The sequence below is a fragment of the Schistocerca nitens genome, chromosome 5, assembly GCF_023898315.1.
Source record: "Schistocerca nitens isolate TAMUIC-IGC-003100 chromosome 5, iqSchNite1.1, whole genome shotgun sequence".
Taxonomy (NCBI): Eukaryota; Metazoa; Arthropoda; class Insecta; order Orthoptera; family Acrididae; genus Schistocerca; species Schistocerca nitens.
The window spans coordinates 355,780,616-355,793,803 of record NC_064618.1 but is presented as its reverse complement, the minus strand read 5'-3'; the positions used below and the strand labels follow the sequence as shown (position 1 = coordinate 355,793,803).

The 13,188-nt window shown below is 39.8% G+C and overlaps 1 protein-coding gene across 1 annotated transcript in view; it reads left to right on the top strand.

The window, feature by feature from the left end:
• LOC126260454 (dynein axonemal heavy chain 6) overlaps window positions 1–13,188 on the top strand; it is a 1,163,459-nt gene that overhangs the window by 427,525 nt on the left and 722,746 nt on the right. Inside the window, exons 61-62 of the mRNA XM_049957783.1 lie at window positions 11,143–11,333; window positions 11,442–11,557. Of these exons, the coding sequence (XP_049813740.1) occupies window positions 11,143–11,333; window positions 11,442–11,557 (307 nt within the window). The remainder of the gene's footprint in view (window positions 1–11,142; window positions 11,334–11,441; window positions 11,558–13,188) is intronic.

Sequence of the window (13,188 nt, the reverse complement as noted above, 5' to 3'; positions counted from 1 at the left end):
AACGTTTGAACTCATACATGTTACCAGGAGTTATTAAGGCAGTCCTCCTAAAGTCAGGCTTGTATACCTTCATTTGCCAGTAGCCTCGCTACATGTCCATAGTTGAGAAACATTTTGTGTTTTCATGCATTTTAGAATGTAACTAATGCATGGCAAGGGACAGACATCTTTCTTTGTGATTCTGTTCAGTTGTCAGCATGTGTTGCAGAAATGCCATGTGCCACTATACTGATGCCTCATCTGTAGTCTTTTTCTTCTTCTTGTTTATCCCGGCTTATTGAGAGAGACACGATACAATAAGTTCCGTAGTGTTGTAGGACTATCAATGAAGTTACACAACAGTTAATAACTTAACTTTTGAAACTACCAATTTATTGGCATTTATGAAAAGAAAAACACTCTCATGCAGTCAGCAAACTTCGTGTAACATTGCGTGTGTAATGGGCTTTACCAAATCGCAAATTGTTCTTATGAATTAATTAAGCTGCTTTGCAATGTTGGTAGGCAATGTAATTAACAAGATTATTTGTCTCAATTAAAACTGGACTTCTGTATTATGAATAAACTTTTGGTTCCTTTATTTTATTTTATTTTTATTTATTTATTTATCTATTTTCTGTCAAAATCAACACTTGTCTCAAAATTAATTTCCAGATTCATGCATTAAGTCCAAACGCATTTGCAACTAATGTACATGATTTTCTGGGCAGCTCTATCACGCACTGGCATGTAACATATTTGAAATTGAGTGCGCAGGTTTCAGTTTTACCCAATGGGCTAATCAACTCTTTTTAATAATGTGATGTGTCTGTCCACATAAAGTTTAAATGAAGCTGGATTTACTGTCCATTTGGGACAAGATCACAAAATAAAATTCACCACATAGGTCAGTGAATTGTACACATGCACTTCTAGCACTCTAAGTGATAACTTGCCTCAGAGTAAAAGCCGCACGTAAATTTACACTTTTTTATGCATACAAAATTCAAAACACTTTTATATTAAATAAATTATGGCATGTAATTACTAACTAAACATTTCCAATTCTGAATAAACTTCAAGACCTTGTATTTCATAACCAATAAAATTTTATTACCTGAGAGAAATTATTAATTTGATGAAACGGATTCAGATTACAGTCAACTCATGTCTGGATGATGATATCACAAATCTACACTTGCTTGGAATGAACGAAATACCTGTTCTGAAAAATATGGTTTGCTGAGTAATTTACTGACTTTTATAACACATTTGGTGCCCCTTGCATTGCTACACCACATTTCTCCACTACAAGGACCACAGCAGAGAACCAAGGACTCTCTGAAGGTTCACTGATGTCATCATGCAACATCTTCTCCCCTTCCTCCCAAATTCTGTGTCATTCATCTGGTGGCACCCTCTACAAGTGCTGGCTAATTGGTGGATAATCCACAATGTTGATATGGTGTTTTAGCTTTGGAAACTTGCTCTGTCATTTCATCTGTTTTTCGTCTGCACCAAATTTGAAAGCACCTGAAAATTGTCACAGAACAGTTAACGCTCACCAGCATTGTTTCTTGGTCAGGCCTGATTCTATTTACATCTACATCTACATATACATCTACATTTACATTTATACTCCGCAAGCCACCCAACGGTGTGTGGCGGAGGGCACTTGACGTGCCACTGTCATTACCTCCCTTTCCTGTTCCAGTCGCGTATGGTTCGTGGGAAGAACGACTGCTGGAAAGCCTCCGTGCACACTCGAATCTCTCTAATATTACATTTGTGATCTCCTCAGGAGGTATAAGTAGGGGGAAGCAATATATTCTATACCTCATCCAGAAACGCACCCTGTCGAAACCTGGACAGCAAGCTACACTGCGATGCAGAGCGCCTCTCTTGCAGAGTCTGCCACTTGAGTTTGCTAAACATCTCCGTAATGCTATCACGCTTACCAAATAACCATGTGACAAAATACACCACTCTTCTTTGGATCTTCTCTATCTCCTCTGTGAACCCGACCTGGTACGGGTCCCACACTGATGAGCAATACTCAAGTATAGGTCGAACGAGTGTTTTGTAAGCCACCTCCTTTGGTGATGGACTACATTTTCTAAGGACTCTCCCAATGAATCTCAACCTGGCACCCGCCTTACCAACAATTAATTTTATATGATCATTCCACTTTAAATTATTCTGTATGCATACTCCCAGATATTTTACAGAAGTAACTGCTACCAGTGTTTGTTCCGCTATCATATAATCATACAATAAAGGAGCCTTCTTTCTATGTATTCGCAGTACATTACATTTGTCTATTTTAAGGGTCAGTTGCCACTCCCTGCACCAAGTGCCTATTCGCTGCAGATCTTCCTGCATTTCGCTGCAATTTTCTTATGCTGCAACTTCCCTGTTTACTACAGCATCATCCGCAAAAAGCCGCATGGAACTTCCAACACTATCTACTAGGTCATTTATATATATTGTGAAAAGCAATGGTCCCATAACACTCCCCTGTGGTATGCCAGAGGTTACTTTAACGTCTGTTGATGTCTCTCCATTGAGAACAACATGCTGTGTTCTGTTTGCTAAAAACTCTTCAATCCAGCCACACAGCTGGTCTGATATTCCGCAGGTTCTTACTTTGTTTATCAGGTGACAGTGCGGAACTGTATCAAACACCTTTTGGAAGTCAAGGAAAATGGCATCTACCTGGATGCCTGTATCTAATATTTTCTGGGTCTCATGAACAAATAAAGCAAGTTGGGTCTCACACGATCGCTGTTTCCAGAAGCCATGTTGATTCCTACAGATTAGATTCTGGGTTTCCAGAAATGACATGATACGTGAGCAAAAAACATGTTCTAAAATTCTACAACAGATCGATGTCAGAGATATAGGCCTATAGTTTTGCGCATCTGCTCGACGACCCTTCGTGAAAACTGGGACTACCTGTACTCTTTTCCAATCATTTGGAACCTTTCGTTCCTCTAGAGACATGCGGTACATGGCTGTTAGAAGGGGGGGGAGGGGGGGGGGGGAATTTCTTTCGCGTACTCTGTGTAGAATCGAATTGGTATCCCGTCAGGTCCAGTGGACTTTCCTCTGTTGAGTGATTTGAGTTGCTTTTCTATTCCTTGGACACTTATTTCAATGTCAGCCATTTTTTCATTTGTGCGAGGATTTAGAGAAGGAACTGCAGTGCAGTCTTCCTCTGTGAAACAGCTTTGGAAAAAGGTGTTTAGTATTTCAGCTTGAGACATGTCATCCTCTGTTTCAATGCCATCATCATCCCAGAGTGTCTGGATATGTTGTTTCGATCCACTTACTGATTTAATGTAAGACTAGAACTTCCTAGGATTTTCTGTCAAGTCGGTACATAGAAATTTGCTTTCGAATTCACTCAACACTTCACGGATAGCCCTCCTTACGCTAACTTTGAAATTGTTTAGCTTCTGTTTGTCTGTGAGGTTTTGACTGCGTTTAAACTTGCAGTGAAGCTCTCTTTGCTTTTGCAGTAGTTTCCTAACTTTGTTGTTGAACCATGGTGGGTTTTTCCTGTCCCTCACAGTTTTACTCGGCATGTACCTGTCTAAAACGCATTTTACGATTGCCTTGAACTTTTTCCATAAACACTCAACATTGTCAGTGTTGGAACAGATTTTTTTTTTTTTTTTTTTTCGTTTTGATCTGTTACGTAGTCTGAAATCTGCCTCCTATTACTCATGCTAAATAGATAAACCTCCCTCCCTTTTTTTATATTCTTATTTACTTCCATATTCAGGGTTGCTGCAACGGCCTTATGATCACTGATTCCCTGTTCTGCACTTACAGAGTCAAAAAGTTCTGGTCTGTTTGTTATCAGTAGGTCCAAGATGTTATCTCCATGAGTCGGTTCTCTGTTTAATTACTTGAGGTAATTTTCGTATATTGCACTCAGTATAATGTCACTTGATGCTCTGTCCCAACCACCCATCCTAAACATCTGAGTGTCCCAGTTGATATCTGGTAAATTGAAATCTCCACCTAAGACTATAACATGCTGAGGAAATTTATGTGAAATGTATTCCAGATTTTTTCTCAGTTGTTCTGCCACTGTTGCTGCTGAGTCGGGAGGTCGGTAAAAGGAGCCAATTATTAACCTAGCTCGTTTGTTGAGTATAATCTCCACCCATAATAATTCACAGGAACCATCCACTTCTATTTTACTACAGGATAAACTACTACCAACAGTGACAAACACACCACCACTAGTTGCATGCAATCTATTCTTTCTAAACACCGTCTGTGCCTTTGTAAAAATTTCAGCAGAATTTATCTCTGGCTTCAGCCAGCTTTCTGTACCTATAACGATTTCAGCTTTGGTGCTTTCTATCAACGCTTGAAGTTCCGGTACTTTACCAACACAGCTTCGACAGTTTACAATTACAATACTGATTGCTGCTTGGTCCCCACATGTCCTGACTTTTCCCCGCACCCTTTGAGGCTGTTGCCCATTCTGTACTTGCCCGAGGCCATCTAACCTAAAAAACCGCCCAGTCCACACCACACAACCCGTGTAGCTGCCTGCTGGGTGTAATGGACTCCTGGCCTATCCAGCGGAACCCGAAACCCCACCACCCTATGGCGCAAGTCGAGGAATCTGCAGTCGAGGAATTTACAGTTTAATAGTAGTGTTGCTGCATACCACAACATCAAGGGAACTTGGGACACAGTGATCCATTTACTGTCTTGAAGGCAAAGAACTGATGACAGCCACACATTATGTCACTATGCAAAAAATCTCTTATAACAACCAGCATTAGAGCCACGAGGCTGAGGTTCAGGTCGGCAACTGCAACCAGTGGCCACCATGCTGGAGGACTGGTCCAGCAACTGCTGGAGAGATGTCTTTGTATCAGCCCACCTTTAATTCTGAGATCCTAAGTGTGGGGTGCCTTGCTGCAAAACCTCTGTGTCACCCAATACTACAGGCTTTGCGAACCAGTGCCAGAAGTCACCGTGGGGGCCTTGGCTGCCAACTCTCTTTTGAGCTCCTTACTGGCCCATCATCACTACTGGGCCAGTGCACTGACACAGAAAATTCGCTGCAGCACAGTGTCGCTTAACCATGGGCCATGAGATCTGCCCATGACCACACCCATGGAACAGAGACACTTTCCTTTGACAGTGGGCCACGCCACCAGACAAGAGCACACAGCTGTGATTGTTTTGGCTTATTGGAGAAAAAGAATTTAGAGGCATGCAACCTGCCTTGCTGCAGCCATCTTTATTTCTAATGGACTACTGTAGCCCTTGAGAGCCCATCAAATACACAATGTGCAAGCTGGGAGAGCCCCCACCACTCTGGCAAGTAAAAGAAGAGATCCTCCACCACTCTGTAGCAGTCATCACACCCCTGACCATTAATTCTGGTGTCCACTGTGGGGCCCCACTGCACCAATATATTTTATCGCCAGATAAGGTACATGCAACTGTCCATCTTGCTACACCGTTGCATTTTGATGACAGCAGTGAGATTGGCAAAGGTGCTATGGTCATAGGCAGTCCAAGTAAGTGACAGCATTTGTTTATTGTAACTGCTTGTGGGGGGTCCTTGTTTCGATTTTCCTGATTCTACATCTATTATTTTTTTTAAGAATATCTTGGGAATGAAGGCAAGTGTATGTTTGGGACCGATAATCAAGTGCAAGTAGGAAACAGTTTTGTAAATGAGTAAATGGTGGAGGAGTGTAGTTGTAATTTAATGGTGATGTAAGCTATAAGCTATAAGAATATCTTGGGAATGAAGGCAAATGTATGTTTGGGACCTATAATCAAGAGCAAGGAGGAAACAGTTATGTAAATTAGTGAATGATTGAGGAGTGTAGATGTAATTTAATAGTGATGTAAGCTATAAGTTTAAGAGTCCTACAAGAATCCATATTAGTAAACTTCTGGTTTGAAGTTCACATATAGCCAGAGTTGTATATATATTGGGCACTAGCAATTTATGGAGTAGCATAAGTAAGTATTAGGAGACACTATTCATAGCTGGGAAAGGTCCTGTGGTTAAATAAATCAGTGACATCAAGGTGCTTGTGCAGTGGGATACACTGGAGTAGTCTCTCAGGTAATAGTGAGTTGAAACACTGATGGTTATTACAGATTATTGATGATTTATAGTGTAGATTATGTGTTAGAGAATTATCATAAAGAAGGATTATTAAGGTGAGTATGCCCCAGGACAACTGGGAAATATGGGAAAAATCCAGATATTTTTTATCTGGGAGACAATGAGGAAAAACCTAGGGTTTTTTTAGAATTTAGGAATTTTTCATTATTTTAGATCTCAGTTAAATTTTTGTTTCTTTCACTGGTAAGAACTAATACTCTAACAAAAAATTTTACTTTTGCCTGTACTGTAGACTAATACTGCAGTGATAAAACACAAACAAGAGAAAAACACCGAAATAAAACTTAAGTTGCAAAGAAGTGTGCAGGCTAGCATCAGCCAACAACAAAATGTGTCAAAGGCTTTGGGATGAAGACTTGCATACTTCATAACAACAAAATGCTTTCAGTAAGCATGATGTCACAACTGTTCACATTTCTAACAGATTGCAGGAAAATATTACAAATGGTCATTTGAAAAGTGTTACTTGCAAGGTAAATTTTATTTTAGTCAAGATGAATTATGTTACATGTGAGAATGTGTGATAAATTTCTTAACTTGAAGAACATTTAACACTCATTCAAAACCAAACACTTTGAGAACCAGCCACTTAGAAAAATTTCAGGTGCAGAAGAGCAGCTGTTTGTGCAATTATTTAAAATTTTACTTGCACATTTGTGTTCCATATAACTTAAATGATAACACACACAATAAAATATCAGTATTATATGTGAAAGCTTAGCTGTTCTTAAACCATTAACTTGTATTATTTCTGTGTTCATGCTACTTAACAGTGATGTTACTATTGGCTGACAACATCATGTGTCCTATGCTCTGAATGTCTACTGTTATTGACTGGCAAGATCAAATGATGTGAGCTAGGACTGGCTGACAAAAGCACATGACAATCTCAATTTCAATATTTTGGAAACTAATGTGCTGTGTTTGATAGAATTGATATTTATACTTTTATAATATGAAAATATTGAAAGTTGTGTTGCTACACAAAAAAGATCTCTCCAAAATGCTTTGTTTTTCCCCTGTGTTTCATTTCCTAAAGCACCAGGAAGTTCTAGTCTAGTGTATAAACCATTTACCATTCAAAGGATTGATACGTTTTACAGTTCTGAGAAAAAGTATATGAAAAAGGTGTATTTTCACCTGGGAAATAGTGTACTTTCACCCAGTAAAGAATGTGTTTCTCCCTGAGAAAATGTGTTTCTTTAACCAGGAGAATGTGTATTCTTACCCAGAAAACCTGGGAAAATCCAGGATTTTTTTTTCATTGCCCACTTATGCTTTATGATTATGAAGTATCATTGGGTAATATAAAGGATTCAGGTCCTAGCCAGGGAAAGCATCCGTGGGTAAATAAATCAGTGATATTTGGGAGCTAATGGGGAATGGTACACTGGACAGGTCTCTCGGGGTGAAAGATAATGGATAATTCTCAAGTCCTTATAGGCATAATAACAAATCTGTAGCAGCTCAATGCTGAGGATTCACCAGCCAGCGACAAAGCTACTGTGAGGGCATTTGTTGTCAGCTGCTGAGTCAGCTCCTTCCTGGCCCTTTGGCACCATCGAGTGACCACACTTTTGCACAGGTGATGTGCTAAAATGCAGTGTTATTTCATGATGTGCCATCAGATTGATGATTATCCCATGCCCATGGAACATGTATGCTGTGGGTCAATGCTGGTCTGCACCACTGGAAAGGAGTAATCAAGAGTTTACGTGCATTACATCTGTCTTGGTGCCACCACCTCACACAAAATCCCTTAGTCCTTGCCAGCCCACTGAACACATGATGCCCATGGTTGTAGAACTTCTGCCACTCTGACAACTAGGACAACTCCCCACCCCTCTGCAGCAGTCGCGGCATCCACAACCATCATATTTTGCCAGCTACCAAGGATCCTTATCTCACCACTACAGTAGCTACATCCATTGCAGTGTCTGTAGTGGTAGCAGAGCATGAATCTTCATTAATGGTACCAAGCTGCCCATACTGGACTGGAGTGGCAGTACCTACACAATACTTTTAGGGATGAGTTGTGGCTGCTCAAGGCAATTAGTGATTGAAAGGTATCCCTGACCATATGCAATGATTAAGATTGATGTTGCCTTGTAGAATTATTTTGTGAGCCTGAGTAGCTTTCCACAATTGACAGGAGCTTCACAGTTTAATCAAACATCTATGTTGACAACTCTAATTTATCACATTTATGACAGCAAGATAACAACATTTTGAGTGGCAAATAATGGCCCAGAATAATCTTTATGTTTGCTTGTTGGAATAGATGTGCCAGTCTGGATGACAGCCTGAAATTTTGATCTTCCACAGTTTATGACTGCTTGTATTGCCTGCAAGAAGTCCCACCCAAGAATAAAATTATGGCTACATTCTGTTGAAATGATAAATTCAAAAAGCTGTGTTCTATCATTGATAGTTATTCTTGCAAAACTGTTCCTTTCAGCTGGGCATATTTCTGATTTACAACTTTCAGCACAATCACTTTCATATCACAAAACATAGTCTTCTTTAGCGAGTAATGGTAAACATTGAACATTACAGAAAAAGGAACCTGTGGGTCACTTAGTGCCCAGACAGGTTGACCATCAATGATGACTTTGATTAAATTTCCTGACATGTTTACAATCGTTGTTAATGGAAGATTTTCATTTTTTGTGGCCTCAAGTCCATAGATGGTCACCTTGCTAAATTTTAATGAATTCACCATCTAGGCAAGCAGCTGGTACCTCTGTATGGTGACAGATAATGGCTGTGACATGCTGGAGAGAGATACAGCAAATGGGATTTGCCCCAAACGTCAACTATAATTGTCTGTAGTTCACTAACATAAATACAACTGTTGTGATGGTAGACATCTGGGCATGTAGCAGTCATTGACCAATTGTCTTCTTTTTCTGCAGTAGTGTACAACATATCCGGGGCAGCAAAAATGGAAACATGCCAGCATGTTGTCCTGTGTCCTTCAAATGTTGTTCTTCTAAAGGGCGTTATACTTGACGGGGGAGTTGGTTGTATCTGTGTTGTTTGGATCCTGGATTGTTGTTTGAAGGCTGTGGCATAAGATGGTGTTGGCCAGATCCATTCCTTCTGGCATGCTCAATTAATGGCAGAGATTGGTGCTGAAGATCAATACCTCTCTTCAATGTTTTCTATTACCTTCTGGCATATGGGGCCAACATTCATGGCTGCTATCTCTTGCTTACTTGGTCTCCAGTTTTGACTGCCATAAACTGCTGTATTTCTTTTCTTACAAACTGGTATATGAGAGAGACGAGGTCGTGGCAGCCTTCCAGAACTGCCATAAGGGCCAACAATCTATCTTTGTCATATTACATCGATGTGCTGTCACCACCTAATGAATTCCTCAGGTGAAATCATTAAGAGCCTGGTATATGTCTTCTGTGAATCGTCTCATAAAGTAGCAGAGTTTGTCAACTTCAGTCATATTTGGTTTCGTAGTGTTGCATAGGACCAAAAATTCTGTATGCAACACTTTGCTGTTTTCTCATGATGTTACTCTGCTCTTCAATTGTTCTAAAGCCAATCAGCCTTGCTGTTGATTTCCCCCAAATGTGTCTTCAGTTTCGCTTGTATTTTTTCCTATCTAACAAGCTTCTTTTTATCATGCTCGACTCACTGCTGGGCTGTACCATTCAGAAGAAGTACATATTTGTCAGGCACGTCAAGTCATCCTGCCTGTTGTTTTTGGCAACTCAGTCGAATGCTTTCAGCCATTTTGTCAGATCCTCACCATTGTCTCTGGAAAACATTGATGGGTGCCTAACGTGCAACTGACTTGTTTGTGGTTTGTAATACATTGGTTTCCTCAATATATGGACCTTGGGTATGATGTATTGCTAGTATTTTGGTTCCTGTACATGTAGATGATGACTTATATATTGCCTAATTGAACCCATGAGGATGTAGATGTTTTTGAAGTACACAGTGCCTCCACCAGACTGTACCATGTCATAACCTCACTAAAGTCCAAATCTGTAAGCAGGTCATAAATGAAGTACAACATTTGGTGCTGAAAGTATTTTCATTACGAACACCATTGTACAGACAGAACAGCACTTGACTCCTTTATGGAGAGTGTTGCTAGTTATACAAATATCAAATCTTCCAGAACATACAAACGCAACAAATTTTGAGATCCTTCCACAAATGATAAATAGTAAACAAGAAATAATTGCTGCTGATTGGGACTGAACTGGTGATACACATCATACCTCCCAGTGATGCTAACCACAGTGCCACCTTGCATGCTGCGAAGCTTGCAGCAATGAAAATATATAAGGACAGAAAGAAAGAGGAGGTGGATTAAAGGAAAAGCAAGTTAAGTGGTGTGAAGAAGTATTGACATACTGAACCAAAGAACATTAACGAACCTCAATTCAGCATGCTTTGGGAGACAGAAAAGCTATATGGAAAAGTACCATAGACACTTAAAACAGAGGTCAGCTTTGACTCTGTAAACAAATTTTTTCTAAGTGAGTTTGGATGTATTTTCAGAGGCAGTAATGCATCTGCCCAGTTATGCTATCCAATACAAACACCAAATTTAACTTGACTGCCAACCAGAGCATTTAGGAACCATCAGAATCTGACTTGCACTCTTGAACATAACTGAAAATTTGACATAAGATTTATGGGCACAGTTAAGAAGTCATTGTAAATTTGATAGCTATTCCCTTATGTAGTTTGTCTTTTCTTCTCATTTGTCTGAATTGTCTCAACTGTGCTGACTGAGAGATAAAATACATTTTCCCCAACCACATTTTATTTCCTTCCATCTTAATGTCCCATTATAAACCAATGAATAAAATGTCTATGGCATAAACTTTTCTATCCATTTTAGTGTTACTGTTATTCATATATCTTTATTCTTTCTGGTGAGTGTTTCTTCTGATTTGACATTTTTAAAAAAATTTTCTTGTTTTATACCATACGTATTTATTTTTCTGCAGCTCTCACTTTGAATGGTTGAAGCAGCTTCGTTATTACTGGGAGGAAGATATAGACAACTGTGTTGCACGAATGTCAAGTGCATGTTATGTTTATGGATACGAGTACCTGGGAGCATCTCCGCGCTTGGTGATAACACCTCTTACTGATAAATGTTACCTTTGCCTGATGGGTGCTTTGCAACTAGACTTAGGTAGAAATCAATGATACCATATAAAAAGTAGTACTTGCTCAAATCTAAGATTTTCCTAATATTTTTGAAAGGAGTGAAAGAATATCAGTGTTATTAATTATGTTTTAGGTGGAGCTCCTGCAGGACCAGCAGGTACAGGGAAAACAGAGACTACAAAAGATCTTGCTAAGTCATTGGCTATACAGTGCGTAGTGTTCAACTGCTCAGAAGGTCTGGATTATAAGGTAACTGCCAGATTTCTCTTGAGGGTTGTCTGTGGAATATGTAAATTCCCACCTTTTGAATTGCTTAACACATTAGTAAGAGGGTTGGAACTTAAATAGTGGCAACTATTTGTTCACAACCGATACAAAAGAGTTACATGTTTGCACCTGCATTTTGTAGAACCCATTGCCAGCAATGTGGAAGGTCTAGTACACTGTTAACAGAGCCTGTTATGTTGATGGTGTGAATGAAGTGGTCTAAAGTTATGGTGATTGTCATGTAAGACTGTGATGGTGTTATCCTAACACATTATGTTCCTCCATGGTAGACTGGCAATGCACAGTATTATGGTTAATTTTTGGAGCATCACTTGCATTCAGCTTTGTGAAAGAAGCGGCGACACTTTCTGCACAACCCACCCATTATTTTGCATGACAAAGCGCGGGCACATACAGCGCAAGCTGTGGCTGCTCTGTTCCGTTGATGGGACTGGGAAGTACTGTACCATCCACCATACTCCTCGAACTTAAGTGCTTGTGACTTTGATTTCATTCCGAAGATGCAGGAACCACTTCGTGGCATTCGCTTCAGAGCTGTTCCAGAGATTCGACAGGCGGTAGACCGCTCCATTCGCACCATCAACAGAACAGGCTCTGCTAATGGTATACTACGTCTTTCACATCACTGGCAATGTGTTCTACACAATGCTGGTGACTACTTTGAAGGACAATAAACATGTAACTCTTTTGTATCGGTTGTCAATAAATAGTTGCCACTATTTAAGTTCCAAACCTGTAATAATTCACTCAAAAATTTCAAGTACCTAAGTGCATTTGTGCAGACACATTTTATATTGTTAAATATGACAAAAATTGCAAAGAAAAGAAATTAACAAAAAGTTCTCAAATTACTTGTAGATTAATCCATAAAAATATATATTTGTTTTATTTTATTCTTTAAACAAAAAAGTAAATTCCATTGAATATTACTGTATTTTAGGATGCAAATACTCATTTCATGACAATGATTCCTATCAAAATAACCTAGTAAATATGACTGACTGTAATATAATGTATTTTATTCATTATTAATATATACACTGATCAGACAGCGGAAAATCTCTGTGTAATAACATCAATATGAAAGGGATAGGTTGCTGCTCACCACATAGAAGAGGCACTGACTGGCATAAGCCACAATGCAGCAGACTGCCACATAATATTCAGCTACTGGATTAAGTCATTCATCAGACATACCAGGATAGTGGGGTGGTTAAGTGCAGCATTGGGAGGCTGTTCTGGAATTGCAGCAGGGGGGGGGGGGGGCGGGGGGTGGTGTTAAGAGGAGAGGAGAGAAGTACAGAAAGTGAAAGGGCAATGCAGGTGCACTGGTGGGATATAAGGCTGGAGTAGGGAATGGGAGGGGCAGGTGGGTGGTGGACAGTAACTAGCAAAGGTTGAGGCCAGGGGGATAATTGGAATAAAGGACATGTTGCAGAGAGAGTTCTGACCTGCACGATTCAGAGAAGGTGGTGTTTGTCCAAAAAATTTATAAGGTGTTAGCTGTGAAACAGGCATTGAAGTCAAGCCCACAGTGTTTGGGTGGCATGCCCAGTGGTGTTCCAACTGTCTGTTGGCCATAGTTTGGCAGT